At 47.5% G+C, this 16,744-nt stretch overlaps 2 protein-coding genes across 2 annotated transcripts in view; one reads left to right on the top strand and one right to left on the bottom strand.

Moving 5' to 3' along the window:
* The window catches only part of nrcama (neuronal cell adhesion molecule a), a 233,674-nt gene that overhangs the window by 73,875 nt on the left and 143,055 nt on the right, over positions 1-16,744 (top strand).
* On the bottom strand, positions 7,452-16,227 carry LOC137334466 (GATA zinc finger domain-containing protein 14-like). Its single transcript, XM_067999146.1, has 5 exons — positions 16,129-16,227; positions 13,989-14,324; positions 11,444-11,671; positions 9,549-9,776; positions 7,452-8,603 (listed from the first exon to the last, which is right to left on the bottom strand). Exons 1-5 carry the CDS (start codon positions 16,225-16,227, stop codon positions 7,452-7,454), a joined length of 2,043 nt encoding a protein of 680 aa, XP_067855247.1.

Genomic DNA, 16,744 nt, shown 5'->3' with positions numbered 1-16,744 from the left:
TCTGCACTCAATGTCCACACACGTGCATTTTCCAGCAGGATAGCGATCAGGATTAGGAATTCCAGCCAAATGTTCCCTTCCCCCTCCCCAGTCCTGGGGTGCTGAGGCCCTTTATAGCACTGCAATTCTTGCCTCCTGGCTTAGATCAGCTAACTCAGCACTGACTGAGGATTGAACCTGGGACCTTTGGTCTGTTCGATTAATGCGACACTCTGCAATGCCTTTACCCACAAAGCTATCAGAGGTGCTCATTTTATCTTTCAAACCCAACCGGCTGACCTCCGAAATACCAGGGTCGAATTCCCTCAGCTGTTTTGATGGACTCCTGTCGTAATTCCAGCGGCAGAGTGGTTCGGTCAAAAGCCAGGACCCCGAGTCGCAGGATTTCAACCCTAGTTAGGGATTGCCAATCGGCCTTGTACGGAGCCGAGCCTCCTCCCGCCCCTTGCAAACCTCCTTGTGTGGAGAGGACGGGGCTGGGGGAGCAGGGACTCGCTACAGTAGGAATTCCTGCCCCCCCTGCCTCCCCAGCCTCCAGAAGTAGGCCCAATGATGGGGCCCAGGCCAGAGGAGCAACCTGGATCCCTGAACATTAGGTCTTTGTGGATTGGCCCCACAACAGAGGGGGCCGTGGAGGGGAAATGCATGCAGTCTCAGTGTGGAAGAGGGGGCCCTGGGCATCTCCTTCCCCCTCTCTCCCCCACCACCTCCCCCCCGACCAATGGAAGCAAAGTCGAGATGCGCCATTAGTGGAACGCGGCCCTCAGATTTTCAGGGCCGCTGCCTGTGCCTGTTCAGTCTGATTAGTCTGGCGAATTTGAGCTTGCACTTATCTGGGGCATGTTTGAGTGGTAATGAGGTTTTATTGATTTTTTTCAATCCTTACAATGGTTTCCCAAAGCATTTATCAGTCGAGTGATGCTTTTAATTAATTTTCCATTAACTTCAAAATACTAGACACCAGCAGAATTTAGGAATCAACATCTTGTACTGTAGGTTGCAGAAAATAAAATCCATGAATTATATTCCTATTACTTGTGTGTGTGTGTGTGTGTGTGTGTTTGGGTTTATCAATAGAACAAGTGATTTGACGTGATGGGAATTGTCAAAATTCCCGAGAGAAATAAAGAAAGAATTTGTTTTTCACGACGTCCCAATGGCTTTGCAGACAATGAAGTACTTTTTTTGAAGTGTCGTCACTGTTGTAATGTAGGAAACGCAGTAGCCAATTTGTGCACAGCAAGGTCCCACAAACAGCAATGTGATAATGACCAGATAATCTGTTTTTTTTCCCCTGATGTTGAGGGATAAATATTGGCCAGGACACTGGGGCGAACTCCCCTGCACTTCTTAGAATTGGTGCCATGAGGTCCTTTATATCCACCTGAGGGCAGAAGGGGCCTTGGTTTAACATCTCATCCAAAAGACAGTACCTTTGACAGTACAGCACCCTCTCAGTACTGCCCTGGAGCATCAACCTGGATTATATGCTCAAGTCTCTAGAGCGGGACTTGAACCCACAACCTTCTGACTTCGAGGCGAGAGTGCTACCACTGAGCCAAGGTTGGCATTTAGTCAGTTGTTTAGAGTTGTGGGGGACACTTTTTTTTGCAGGCTTTGTCAAACCCAAAGGGCTGACTTACAATATACCGGGGTCGAATTCCCTCAGCTGGTTTGCTAGACTCCAGTAGCAAAGCTGTTTGTGAAAAAAAGCCAGGACCCCCTCACTGGCACTTGAGTTATAATCAGCCCTGCGTTGTTAAGTGCTGCTGTCCCGTCTCTTTTCTCCTGCCTGAGGGTGAAGGAAGCTACCCATCTCTACGAGCAGCTGTTTGGTAGCCAGCTGGAAACCCCCTTCAGTCATCGCTGGGCTGGGAGTGGGTAGAACACCAGTACTTGACAAACATGCTGCTGATTAAACTTCAAGTGTGGGTGAGCTGACAGACGTTTGTGCCGTGAGATGAAATTTGCTGTAGGATGTTGCTTTACAACTCGCTTGCCCCTAGTTCTCCATATAGGGGTACGGCAAGTTGTGAAAACTGAATTCATTGAATCTGATCATTTGTGGGCGAGGACCAGAAAAAGAAAAACTCCCAGGCTGTAGTAGAAACCCAGTTGATATCCTTCAGGGATGGGTGCCTGCCACCTCGGTCTAGTCTGGACCTACACGTCACTCCAGTCCCACTCTATCTAGTTGACTCTCAAATGCCCTCGGAAGTGGCATTCCACTCAGTTATAAAGACAATCACTATCACAATTGAGATGGGCAATAAAAGTGGCCTTGCCGGTGCGCCCATATCCCCTGAGCAAATATTAAAGGGGTGAGCGTGTGTGTGTGTGTGTGTGTGTAAGATATCATAGGGACAGGAGTAGGCCATTCCACCCCTCGAGCCTGGTCCGCCATTCAATTAGGTCATGCCTGATCTGTATCTCAACTCCATTTACCCGCTTTTGCTCCATATCCCTCGATACCCTTACCCAACAAAAATCTGTTGATCTTAGTTTTGCAAATATCAATTGACCCCGAGGATCCACAGCCTTTTGGGGGAGAGTTCCACATTTCCACTACCCTTTGGGTGAAAAAGTACTTCCTGATTTCACTGCTAAATGGCCTCGCTCTAATTTTAAGATTATGCCGTCTTGTCCTGGATTCCTCCACCAGACAAAGTAGCTTCTCCGTATCTACCCTGTCAAATCCCTTTATCATTTTAAACACCTCGATCACACAACCTCAACATTCTAGACTCAAGGGAGTACAAGCCAAGTTTATGCAACCTGCCCTCATAATTTAACCCTTTAAGCCCTGATATCATTCTGGTGAATCTGCACTATTTCCCCTTCCAAAGCCAATATATCCTTCCTGAGCTGCGATGTCTGAAACTGAACACAGTACTCCAAATGGGGTCTGACCAAGACTCTGTACAACTGAAGCATCATTTCCTTCCCATTGTATTCCAGCCCTCTTGAGATAAAGGCCAACATTCCACTAGCCTATTTCTTACTTTATGTACCTGTGTGTGTGTGTATGTATATAATATATATAATGTGTATATAATAACCCCACATGCACATCTCCCTTTGTTCCCCTGAAGAAGGGAGTACAGTTCAATAGGTGCCAGCCGTGCTCTAGAACTTTGCCAACTGCCCATTCTTAGTGGGTGAGCCTAGATAGTGAGTGTTGGCAAGTTATCTGGTTATGATCACATACACTCTCACACACTCCCACACACACGCTCCCTCACACATTCTTTGCAGCAATGTTGTTGGAAGAGGAAAAAACTGAAGGGAGGGAAGGGAACAGTAAGTAACTTGTGTTAATAAAAATATTTTGTGCTTCCCATTTCAAAGTGACACCTGGTTTTAATGTGTTTTCCCCCACCCCACCGAGTTTATGGTTAGTGATAACAGTTGCGCTCACCCTGCGAAGTTCTCAAACTCTCCGTTTTAATTGTTCGAACAAATAATTCTCTGATCCGCTGAAGCATGGTAGATTTAATGAGAAAATACCACACCTTTAATGAGGTTTAAATGATATAATTTAATGAGTTTCGAAGTGCCCTTTGTACTTGGCTGAAGGAAGAGAAGCATTTCAAATTGTAGCGATTACCTCTAACTGCAGTGAAAGTAGAAGCAGAGTTTACAGGCGAAGATCAGCCAGTCCAAAACATAACGGGTTTTTTTTGCTATAGAGTAAAATGAATTGAAAATCTTAATAACTATTAATGCTGCATCTTGTGACACAGAAGCAACTGGAGCAAAATGGACTTGTTTTAAAAAAAACCCTCAACGTTCAATTTTTGTTTTGTATTAGGTCGTCTAGAAAGTACATTCACAACTTATGAAGCCTTTTTACATACAGGTGTACATTTATTTTATGAAAATATTATACATATAGCTGACTGTTGATTAATTTGCTGCAGTTGGATTAAAGGCACAGTCTGTCCTGGTTTTTAAGTGATTGTCCAGAAATCAGGTGTTGAAAGCTCTAAGGGATTTAAGTTTAGAAATCTAAAGCATTCTTTTTCCTGCTACTCAAATGGGGCCACTAATCTTTTAGGTTCATGCTTCTGTTAAAATGGTGGCGAAAGAAGGAAAGAACTTGCATTAATATAGCGCCTTTCGCAACCTCACAGCCATTGAGTGTTGCCGCTGTTTTAATGTAGGGAAACACAGAAGCTAGTCCAGTTCAAGACCGAATGGTGGAAGCAGTACAGTGGACCCAAAGGTGCAGGGAAGGATCATGCAGTGTCTAGGTAACAGCTGCTCATCACCTAGGGGCTCCAGCTGCCCCTCCATGCTTTGAAGGAGGCACGAAATTGCAGTATTGTACGCAAGGCCCTGTTTATAACTCGGGTATAATGACAAGATCCCAAAAGGTTTCACATTTTCTTAGAAAGTGCAGTGAGTGGACCAATTGTAAAAAGTATTTACCATAACATACTGAGTATAATATAATACATCCCCCCAACTATTGTGATATTTCGTAGGTGGGGAGGAGAAGTGACGCCCATACTGTGCACTGGTAGGTTTCCTCATCCTGTCTTGGCAAGCAGCTTTGATTATGCAGTCTGTTGCCGGGCAGGTTTGCTTTTCCTGTCTGTTGCCGGGCAGGTTTGATTTTCCTGTCTGTTGTGGGTAGATTTGGTTTTCCTGTCTGTTGCCGGGCAGGTTTGATTTTCCTGTCTGTTGTGGGTAGATTTGGTTTTCCTGTCTGTTGCCGGGCAGGTTTGCTTTTCCTGTCTGTTGCCGGGTAGATTTGGTTTTCCTGTCTGTTGCCGGGCAGGTTTGCTTTTCCTGTCTGTTGTGGGCAGATTTGGTTTTCCTGTCTGTTGCCAGGCAGGTTTGCTTTTCCTGTCTGTTGCCAGGCAGGTTTGCTTTTCCTGTCTGTTGCCAGGCAGGTTTGCTTTTCCTGTCTGTTGCCGGGCAGGTTTGCTTTTCCTGTCTGTTGCCGGGTAGATTTGCTTTTCCTGTCTGTTGCTGGACAGGTTTGGTTTTCCTGTCTGTTGCCAGGCAGGTTTGCTTTTCCTGTCTGTTGCCGGGCAGGTTTGCTTTTCCTGTCTGTTGCCGGGCAGGTTTGCTTTTCCTGTCTGTTGCCGGGCAGGTTTGCTTTTCCTGTCTGTTGCCGGGCAGGTTTGATTATTCTGGCCTGGAAATTCCTGAGGCCCCACTCCACCAGTGTAAGTACAGGTGGAGCAGAATCCTCACTCACCTAAGGCCCAAGACCCCTATCCCAAATTCCAGGGACGAGTTAATTTAAATAGCCAAGTGGGCCGCCAGCCAACTGCAAGTCCGCATCAGCAGCGGTTGCCAAGCCGAAGCCAATCTGCACCTCTAAGGCAGAGCAATGTCCTCTGGAGGCTCAAATGGGCTAAAGAAAAATCGTGTTTAGAAACTCTTCGGCTTCCATGGGAGCCACTTGAATTAGAGAAAATAATGGATCCCATCCGGGAGCAATTATCTCACTCTAGTAAAGATTTGGAGTCTTTAGAAGGTCATTAAGGGGCTCACATCAGGGCTCAACTGACACGAGTTCAGCTGTGGGCTTTCAATGGCATAAAGAGAGGAATTTCCTTGGGAAGACAAGAAACTTTCCCGCCCTATTGACGTGGGGGTGGTTGGGCGGACGATCCTCCCACGGAACCCCATGACCAGAATTTAAAGGTACAGTCCAAATGGAACAGAATCCCAGTGGAGCCTGGCTCTGACCCATATTATGATACCCAATGCCACCCCCCCCCCCACCACTGTAAATATGACAAGCCCTCTAACCCCAGCAATTTTGGGGCCCCTGTCTATTTAGAGTCGGTCTAGATGCCAGACTCTGTGTGGCTAATCAGACCCTTTCCATTTCCCCTTCCCTCTCTATCCTCCTTGGCCCATGATGTGCATCCATGAATCTCCCTCACATGTGCCAGCTGACATGAATATGGACTATGCTAAGGCTGTGTGTGTGAAACAGCGGATGGTAGCAGCCACCCGCAGTCTGTCCTACGCTCTGTTTCCATGCTTGGCACAGCGGGCATCGCCTCCATGAAATGGACCCAATCCATGATGTCGATAGCAACATACAGATGAAGAAACCCACAGATTTTGTACAGCTGCACCTTTGCCTCACTGGGTTGTCAAATAACATAAGGAAGAAGGAGAAGTTTGCTTAGAGGCCGTGGATTCACTTCAGAAAGTAAGTTCACCGAATCATAGAGGACAGAAGGAGGCCATTCGGTCCATTGTGACTGTGCCGGGTATTTAAAGGAGCTATCCAATTAGTCCCACTCCCCCACCCTTTCCCCATAGCCCTGCAAATTTTTCCTTTTCAATTAGATATCTAATTCCGGCTTGAAAGTTATTATTGAATCTGCTTCCACCACCCTTTCAGGCAGTGCATTCCAGATCATAACAATTCGCTGCATAAAAGAAAATTCTCCCCCTCTCCCCTCTGGTTCTTTTGCCAATTATCTTAAATCTGTGACCTCTGGTTACCGATCATCCTGCCAGTGGAAACAGTTTCTCCTAATTTACTTTATCAAAACCCTTCATGATTTTGAACAGTCTATTCAGTCTCCCCTTAACCTTCTCTGCTCTGAGGCGACCAATCCCAGTTTCTCTCGTCTCTCTGCATAACTGAAGTCCCTCATTCCTGGTTTGGTGACAGCTCTACGTTCTTACAAAGCACTACGTTCTTAGCAACTTCATCATTTGGAGGCTGTCCGGTGGTCTGTTACACAGAAGCAAGGAGGTGGCCATTGCTATGACTACTTCCAGGGCTTTTGGGCTCCTGATTATGGCAAGAATATTAGACCCATTGAAAATTTGGAATATGGATTCATTGGGCTGATAACCAGGGATGAGAAGATGTAGTTACAATGTGAGGCTGGAAAAACCCAAGGCTGTATTCACTGGAGCAGAGACGATTAAGGAGCGAATCGAAGAGAAGTGTTCAAAATGTTGATAGGGTTTGAGAGGGTAAATTGTAAATGCTTTTTTCCATTGGTCAATGAATTGGTAACAAGAGGTAATAAATTTAGCATTCATTCTAGAAACATAAAAGGAGGTTAAGAGGAATTGTTTTCACACAAGAGGTTATTTGATTATGGAGTGCATTACCATAATGAATTAAAACATCTGAGGGGAATGAGGCTGTGCATTTCCTGCTAAGAAACTGGGAAGCTACAGAATCAATTCAAACTTGTTACAAATGTAGAAGTTGTTCTTGTAGTTGTAAGTTGAATTCTCGGGACAAAGGGAGAAATATGTGGGATCATACTTGTGACTTGTGTTGCACTCCATTCACCACCGTTGAGTTCCAAATGTTACGACAGGGCTGGAAGGAACATTCACGCTCTCAATCCATTCAAGACAATCCTGTAAGATTATGAAATGCTCAGTGAGCCAACAGATTTCCACCCTACCCCTCAACCAACTAGCATTCATAAACCAGGTTTGATTCCGCACTAGAGTTGCATGTTGTAGTTGATGCAGGAGGTGTTGTGGTAGGTGTAGAAGATGTTGTGGTTGGTGGAGTAGATCTCGCAGCTGGTGCAGTAGATGTTGTGGTTGGTGCAGTAGATGTTGTAGTTGGTGCAGTAGATGTTGTAGTTCTTGTAGTAGATGTTGTGGTTGGTGCAGTAGGTGTTGTGGTTGGTGCAGTAGATGTTGTGGTTGGTGCAGTAGATGTTGTGGTTGGTGCAGTAGATGTTGTAGTTGGTGCAATAGATGTTGTGGTTCTTGTAGTAGATGTTGTAGTTGGTGCAATAGATGTTGTGGTTGGTGTAGTAGATGTTGTAGTTGGTGCAATAGATGTAGTTGGTGCAATAGATGTTGTGGTTGGTGCGGTAGATGTTGTAGTTGGTGCAGTAGATGTTGTAGTTGGTGCAATAGATGTTGTGGTTCTTGTAGTAGATGTTGTAGTTGGTGCAGTAGATGTTGTACTTGGTGCAATAGATGTTGTGGTTCTTGTAGTAGATGTTGTGGTTGGTGCAGTAGATGTTGTGGTTGGTGCAGTAGATGTTGTGGTTGGTGCAGTAGATGTTGTGGTTGGTGCAGTAGATGTTGTGGTTGGTGCAGTAGATGTTGTGGTTGGTGCAATAGATGTTGTGGTTCTTGTAGTAGATGTTGTAGTTGGTGTAGTAGATGTTGTAGTTGGTGTAGTAGATGTTGTGGTTGGTGCGGTAGATGTTGTAGTTGGTGCAGTAGATGTTGTGGTTGGTGCAGTAGATGTTGTGGTTGGTGCAATAGATGTTGTGGTTCTTGTAGTAGATGTTGTGGTTGGTGCAGTAGATGTTGTGGTTGGTGCAATAGATGTTGTGGTTCTTGTAGTAGATGTTGTAGTTGGTGCAGTAGATGTTGTGGTTGGTGCAATAGATGTTGTGGTTCTTGTAGTAGATGTTGTAGTTGGTGTAGTAGATGTTGTGGTTGGTGCGGTAGATGTTGTAGTTGGTGCAGTAGATGTTGTGGTTGGTGCAGTAGATGTTGTGGTTGGTGCAATAGATGTTGTGGTTCTTGTAGTAGATGTTGTGGTTGGTGCAGTAGATGTTGTGGTTGGTGCAGTAGATGTTGTGGTTGGTGCAGTAGATGTTGTAGTTGGTGCAATAGATGTTGTGGTTCTTGTAGTAGATGTTGTAGTTGGTGCAGTAGATGTTGTGGTTGGTGCAGTAGATGTTGTAGTTGGTGCAATAGATGTTGTGGTTGGTGTAGTAGATGTTGTAATTGGTGCAGTAGATGTTGTAGTTGGTGCAGTAGATGTTGTAGTTGGTGCAGTAGATGTTGTAGTTGGTGCAGTAGATGTTGTAGTTGGTGCAGTAGATGTTGTAGTTGGTGCAGTAGATGTTGTAGTTGGTGCAGTAGATGTTGTAGTTGGTGCAGTAGATGTTGTGGTTGGTGCAGTAGATGTTGTGGTTGGTGCAGTAGATGTAGTTGGTGCAATAGATGTTGTGGTTGGTGCAGTAGATGTTGTGGTTGGTGCAGTAGATGTTGTAGTTGGTGCAGTAGATGTTGTGGTTGGTGCAGTAGATGTTGTGGTTGGTGTAGCAGATGTTGTAGTTGGTGCAATAGATGTCGCGGTTGGTGTTGTGGATATTGTGGTTGCTGTGGTAGATATCATGGCTGCTATGGTACATGTTGTGGTTGGTCGAGTAGAGGTTGTAGTTGGTGCAGTAGATGTTGTAATTGGTGCAATAGATTTTGTGGTTGGTGCAGTGAAAATTGTGCCTTGTAGATGGTGGAAATGCTTTGGGAGTCAGGAGGTGAGTCACTCGTCGCAGACTACCCAGCCTCTGACCTGCTCTTGTAGCCACAGTATTTATTTGGCTGGTCCAGTTTAGTTTCTGGTCAATGGTGACCCCCAGGCTGTTGATGGTGGGGGATTCAGCGATGGTAATGCCATTGAATGTCAAAGGGAGGTGGTTAGACTTTCTCTTGTTGGAGATGGTCATTGCCTGGCACTTGTCTAGCGCAAATGTTACTTGCCACTTATCAGCCCAAGCCTGGATGTTATCCAGGTCTTGCTGCAGGCGGGCACATACTGCTTCATTATCTGAGGGGTTGTGTACGGGACTGAACACTGTGCAATCCTCAGCGAACATCCCCATTTCTGACCTGTTGGTATGGTAGATGTTGTAATTGCTGTAGTTGAGATTGTGGTTGGTGTCGTGGGTGTTGTGGTTGGTGGAAGTGTTGTAGTTGGTGCAGTCGATGTTGTACTTGGTATAATAGAGGTTGTGGTTGGTGTAGTGGATGTTGTAATTGGTGCAGTAGAGGTTGTGCTTGGTGCAGTAGATCTAGTGGTTGCAGTGGTAGGTGTCGTGGTTGGTGTATTGGACGTTGTAGTTGGTGTAGTGGATATTGTAATTGGTGCAGAGGATCTCCTAGTAGGTGTATTAGAGGTCATGGTTGGTGCGGTAGATGTCGTGGTTGGTACAGTAGATGTCGGGGTTGGTGCGGGAGATGTCGGGGTCGGTGCGGGAGATGTCGGGGTCGGTGCGGGAGATGTCGGGGTCGGTGCGGGAGATGTCGGGGTCGGTGCGGGAGATGTCGGGGTCGGTGCGGGAGATGTCGGGGTCGGTGCGGGAGATGTCGGGGTCGGTGCGGGAGATGTCGGGGTCGGTGCGGGAGATGTCGGGGTCGGTGCGGGAGATGTCGGGGTAGGTGCGGGAGATGTCGGGGTCGGTGCGGGAGATGTCGGGGTCGGTGCGGGAGATGTCGGGGTCGGTGCGGGAGATGTCGGGGTCGGTGCGGGAGATGTCGGGGTCGGTGCGGGAGATGTCGGGGTCGGTGCGGGAGATGTCGGGGTAGGTGCGGGAGATGTCGGGGTCGGTGCGGGAGATGTCGGGGTCGGTGCGGGAGATGTCGGGGTCGGTGCGGGAGATGTCGGGGTCGGTGCGGGAGATGTCGGGGTCGGTGCGGGAGATGTCGGGGTCGGTGCGGGAGATGTCGGGGTCGGTGCGGGAGATGTCGGGGTCGGTGCGGGAGATGTCGGGGTCGGTGCGGGAGATGTCGGGGTCGGTGCGGGAGATGTCGGGGTCGGTGCGGGAGATGTCGGGGTCGGTGCGGGAGATGTCGGGGTCGGTGCGGGAGATGTTGTGGGGTTTTTTTTTATTTGTTCATGGGATGTGGGCGTCGCTGGCAAGGCCAGCATTTATTGCCCATCCCTAATTGCCCTTGAGAAGGTGGTGGTGAGCCGCCTTCTTGAACCACTGCAGTCCGTGTGGTGAAGGTTCTCCCACAGTGCTGTTAGATAGGGAGTTCCAGGATTTTGACCCAGCGACGATGAAGGAACGGCGATATATTTCCAAGTCGGGATGGTGTGTGACTTGGAGGGGAACGTGCAGGTGGTGTTGTTCCCATATGCCTGCTGCTCTTGTCCTTCTTGGCGGTAGAGGTCGCGGGTTTGGGAGGTGCTGTCGAAGAAGCCTTGGCGAGTTGCTGCAGTGCATCCTGTGGATGGTACACACTGCAGCCACAGTGGGCCGGTGTTTAGGGTAGTGGATGGAGTGCCAATCAAGCGGGCTGCTTTGTCCTGGATGGTGTCGAGCTTCTTGAGTGTTGTTGGAGCTGCACTCATCCAGGCAAGTAGAGAGTATTCCATCACACTCCTGACTTGTGACTTGTAAATGGTGGAAAGGCTTTGGGGCATCAGGAGGTGAGTCACTCACCACAGAATACCCAGCCTCTGACCTGCTCTTGTAGCCACAGTATTTATATGGCTGGTCCAGTTAAGTTTCTGGTCAGTGGTGACCCCCAGGATGTTGATGGTGGGGGATTCGGCGATGGTAATGCCGTTGAATGTCAAAGGGAGGTGGTTAGACTTTCTCTTGTTGGAGATGGTCATTGCCTGGCACTTGTCTAGCGCAAATGTTACTTGCCACTTATCAGCCCAAGCCTGGATGTTATCCAGGTCTTGCTGCAGGCGGGCACATACTGCTTCATTATCTGAGGGGTTGTGTACGGGACTGAACACTGTGCAATCCTCAGCGAACATCCCCATTTCTGACCTGTTGGTATGGTAGATGTTGTAATTGCTGTAGTTGAGATTGTGGTTGGTGTCGTGGGTGTTGTGGTTGGTGGAAGTGTTGTAGTTGGTGCAGTCGATGTTGTACTTGGTATAATAGAGGTTGTGGTTGGTGTAGTGGATGTTGTAATTGGTGCAGTAGAGGTTGTGCTTGGTGCAGTAGATCTAGTGGTTGCAGTGGTAGGTGTCGTGGTTGGTGTATTGGACGTTGTAGTTGGTGTAGTGGATATTGTAATTGGTGCAGAGGATCTCCTAGTAGGTGTATTAGAGGTCATGGTTGGTGCGGTAGATGTTGTGGTTGGTACAGTAGATGTCGGGGTAGGTGCGGGAGATGTCGGGGTCGGTGCGGGAGATGTCGGGGTCGGTGCGGGAGATGTCGGGGTCGGTGCGGGAGATGTCGGGGTCGGTGCGGGAGATGTCGGGGTCGGTGCGGGAGATGTCGGGGTCGGTGCGGGAGATGTCGGGGTCGGTGCGGGAGATGTCGGGGTCGGTGCGGGAGATGTCGGGGTCGGTGCGGGAGATGTTGTGGGGTTTTTTTTTATTTGTTCATGGGATGTGGGCGTCGCTGGCAAGGCCAGCATTTGTTGCCCATCCCTAATTGCCCTTGAGAAGGTGGTGGTGAGCCGCCTTCTTGAACCGCTGCAGTCCGTGTGGTGAAGATTCTTCCACAATGCTGTTAGGAAGGGAGTTCCAGGATTTTGACCCAGCGACGATGAAGGAACGGCGATATATTTCCAAGTCGGGATGGTGTGTGACTTGGAGGGGAACGTGCAGGTGGTGTTGTTCCCATATGCCTGCTGCTCTTGTCCTTCTTGGCGGTAGAGGTCACGGGTTTGGGAGGTGCTGTCGAAGAAGCCTTGGCGAGTTGCTGCAGTGCATCCTGTGGATGGTACACACTGCAGCCACAGTGGGCCGGTGTTTAGGGTAGTGGATGGAGTGCCAATCAAGCGGGCTGCTTTGTCCTGGATGGTGTCGAGCTTCTTGAGTGTTGTTGGAGCTGCACTCATCCAGGCAAGTAGAGAGTATTCCATCACACTCCTGACTTGTGACTTGTAAATGGTGGAAAGGCTTTGGGGCATCAGGAGGTGAGTCACTCACCACAGAATACCCAGCCTCTGACCTGCTCTTGTAGCCACAGTATTTATATGGCTGGTCCAGTTAAGTTTCTGGTCAGTGGTGACCCCCAGGATGTTGATGGTGGGGGATTCGGCGATGGTAATGCCGTTGAATGTCAAAGGGAGGTGGTTAGACTCTCTCTTGTTGGAGATGGTCATTGCCTGGCACTTATCTGGTGCGAATGTTACTTGCCACTTACGAGCCCAGGCCTGGACGTTGTCCAGGTCTTGCTGCATGCGGGCTCGGACTGCTTCATTATTTGCAGGGTTGCGAATGGAACTGAACACTGTGCAATCATCAGCGAACAGCCCCATTTCTGACCTTATGATGAAGGGAAGGTCATTGATGAAGCAGCTGAAGATGGTTGGGCCTAGGACACTGCCCTGAGGAACTCCTGCATCAATGTCCTAGGTCTGAGATGATTGGCCTCCAACAACCACTACCATCTTCCTTTGTGCTAGGTATGACTCCAGCCACTGGAGAGTTTTCCCCCTGATTCCCATTGATGTCAATTTTACGAGGGCTCCTTGGTGCCACACTTGTTCAAATGCTGCCTTGATGTCAAGGGCAGTCACTCTCACCTCACCTCTCGAATTCAGTCTGTTGTCCATGTTTGGACCAAGGCTGTAATGAGGTCTGGAGCCGAGTGGTCCCTGGCAGAACCCAAACTGAGCATCGGTGAGCAGGTTATTGGTGAGTAAGTGCCGCTTGATAGCACTGTCGATGACACCTTCCATCACTTTGCTGATGATTGAGAGTAGACTGATGGGGCGGTAATTGGCTGGATTGGATTTGTCCTGCTTTTTGTGGACAGGACATACTTGGGCAATTTTCCACATTGTTGGGTAGATGCCAGTGTTGTAGCTGTACTGGAACAGCTTGGCTAGAGGCACAGCTAGTTCTGGAGCACAAGCCTTCAGCACTACAGCCGGGATGTTGTCAGGGCCCATAGCCTTTCCTGTATCGAGTGCACTCAGCCGTTTCTTGATATCACGTGGAGTGAATCGAATTTGCTGAAGACTGGCTTCTGTGATGGTGGGATATCGGGAGGAGGCCGAGATGGATCATCCACTCGGCACTTCTGGATGAAGACGGTTGCAAATGCTTCAGCCTTGTCTTTTGCACTCACGTGCTGGACTCCGCCATCATTGAGGATGGGGATGTTTACAGAGCCTCCTCCTCCTGTTAGTTGTTTAATTGTCCACCACCATTCACGACTGGATGTGGCAGAACTGCAGAGCTTTGATCTGATCCGTTGGTTGTGGAATCGCTTAGCTCTGTCTATAGCATGTTGCTTCCGCTGTTTAGCATGCATGTAGTCCTGAGTTGTAGCTTCACCAGGTTGGCACCTCATTTTTAGGTACGCCTGGTGCTGCTCCTGGCATGTTCTTCTGCACCCATCATTGAACCAGGGTTGATCCCCTGGCTTGTTGGTGTTGTAGATGTTGGGGTTGGTGTTGTAGATGTTGGGGTTGGTGTTGTAGATGTTGGGGTTGGTGCAGTAGATGTTGGGGTTGGTGCAGTAGATGTTGGGGTTGGTGCAGTAGATGTTGGGGTTGGTGCAGTAGATTTTTTGGTTGGTGTAATAGATGCTATAGTTGGTGCAGTAGATGTTCGGGTTGGTGCAGTAGATTTTTTGGTTGGTGTAATAGATGCTATAGTTGGTGCAGTAGATTTTGTAGTTGCTGTAATGTAGTCGATGCTGTAATTGGTGTAGTAGAGCTTGTACTTGTTGCAGTTGATGTTGATGTAGTAGATGCTGTGATTGGTGCAATAGGTGTTGTATTTTGAGCAGTGGATGATGTGGTTGGTGTTGTGGTTCGTGTCGATATTGTAGTTAGTGTGGTAGGTGTAATAGTATTTTGGTACATGTTACAGTTGGTGTAGTAGTTGTCGTAGATGTTGTAGTAATTGATGTAGTTTTATTTAGATCAGTGCCAAGACAAATTGAATCTTCTTTTGTTTTAATGTTGATCAGTTCTCATTTTCATTGCTGCTCACTGCTGACTATAAATTAATGTCTGCCTACCACACAACCGAAGAGCTCAAATAAATAATGGTCTTTCAGACACTTCCATAACAGGTGGGGCGAATTGAAATGGCACTGGGCATATTTAAAACAAATATTGTAAATTGATTTTAAGTAAACTGCTACAACTGGGAAAATGCCTGCTAAAGTTGAGCAAAAGGAATGACTCGTATCTCTAGCTGCAATAATGAGTCAGTTTTCTTTTTGCCCTTAAGCTCTGAATTAATGGCATGTGGAAATAGATTCACTCAGTCAGAGCCCAGTAATTGTCTCTGTCTTGTTGGTGAGCACAATAGTATTCTGCTCCATTGCTTTGCAACTGCAGTAATATGAAGGTAGCATATTAACTGCTTTCCTCTGTGCTGCGATCGGGGCCTAATGTTCCCTCTGCAGACAGTGGTGTATGTTCCTGGGCATCTAGGCCCCCCGTGCGTGCCTGTCCATGGAATTAATGATGCAATTTACATATCAGAATGAATTCTCTGCATGGCCTGACTCCAGTTCTGGCCATTCCATGAAACATCCATAAGATGGAAGCTATTTCCCTTGAAAAAAGAAAGTAGTTAACGATCCAACCCACACTGATTTTTTTTGTCAAAAATAAGAACATTTAATGATCTTCCATTAAATTTTGTAACATAGCTTAAAGTGCCACCTTTTGGGAAGTTCAAAACCAGGGCCAAAGGGCAAGAGGGGGAGCAGGTTGGAATGTTGGGGACGAGGCTTGAGTCGGGGGTTGAAGTGAGCGTTCCAGCTCCTAAATATAAATCTAGTGTCTGTACTGTATTTGTCTGTTACTGTTCTCTTCTGGGAGGATCATGATAGTGAGCCAGGCTCCAGGTACATGAATTTCTTGCTGTTAGACTACAGCTCTATGTAAAGAAGACTTCCAGAAATTCGCTTGGGACAACAGTTATCCTGCATCTACATCTGAGGTATGACAGGCAGCAATCAACATGGAGGTTCAGGTCACTGGTGGGGTAAGATTGTCAGTTGGCTGAGTGACATTGCAACTGAGTCAGAAGGTCATGGGTTCAAGTCCCACCCCAGAGACTTGAGCTCAACATCTAGCCTGACATTTCAGTGCAGTACGGTGGGAGTCGTACATTACAACAGTGACTACACTTCAAAAGTACTTCATTGGCTGTAAAGTGCTTTGGGACGTCCTACGGTTGAGAAGGGCGTTATATAAGTGCAAGTTCCTTCTTTCTTAAACAGATAGATGAGGGAGGTCATTTGGCCCATCCTATTTCAACCATCCAGAGAAAACAACAGTCCCCCTATCGCAGTGTCTAACTTTTTCTTTAATGTTTGCAGGGTTTTCGCCTGCATGAAAGTGCGCAAGTCTATTCAACATGTTGATCGCTAATTTGCCTTGTAATAGCTTGACCCTGTACCCCCTTGTCCTACTGTCATGGTTTAACATGAAGTAATGTTTTGGATTGACCTTTTCTACACCATTTACTATCTTATTTACCTCTACGAGGTGACTTCTCAGAGGCCTCTTTTCACGGCTGAAAAGAAGCCTCTGAGAAGTCACGGCTGAAAAGACCACGTTTTTCCAGTCATACCTCATAGTTCAGTGCCTTTACACTACAAATCAGGCTTGCACTATCTTTCGCACTACCTCCAGGGCTTGAATGTCTCTTGCGTATCTCAAACCAGAACTAGACACATTACATATCTACTCTATATACTATATTTTTTTCATATTTGTTCTTGTGATGTGGGCGACACTAGCAAGCTAGCATTTAATGCCCGTCACTATTTGCCTTGGGGGCATTAAACCTCAACCACATAGTGTGGGAATGGTGTGGCATGTAGGCAAGACCAGGTAGGGGTGGTAAGGTTCCTTCTCTGAAGGACATTGGTGAACCAGTTGGGTTTTTACAACAGGTTTCATGGTCATTTTTCTGGTGCCAGCCCCCAAATTACCAGATTTATTGAATTGAGTTTCACAACTTGCCATGGTGGGATTTCAACTCATGACCTCTGGGTTGCCAGTCCAGTACCATAACCACTAGGCCTCTGTACCCCTTAGAGGAGGCGGCTAACTATCGGTAAAACTTCAAAGAGGGTAAAGGTTTGGGAAA

This window comes from Heptranchias perlo, chromosome 18, assembly GCF_035084215.1.
Source record: "Heptranchias perlo isolate sHepPer1 chromosome 18, sHepPer1.hap1, whole genome shotgun sequence".
NCBI lineage: Eukaryota > Metazoa > Chordata > Chondrichthyes > Hexanchiformes > Hexanchidae > Heptranchias > Heptranchias perlo.
Note: the sequence above shows the minus strand (reverse complement) of the source record. Positions and strands in the feature narration are given on the sequence as shown.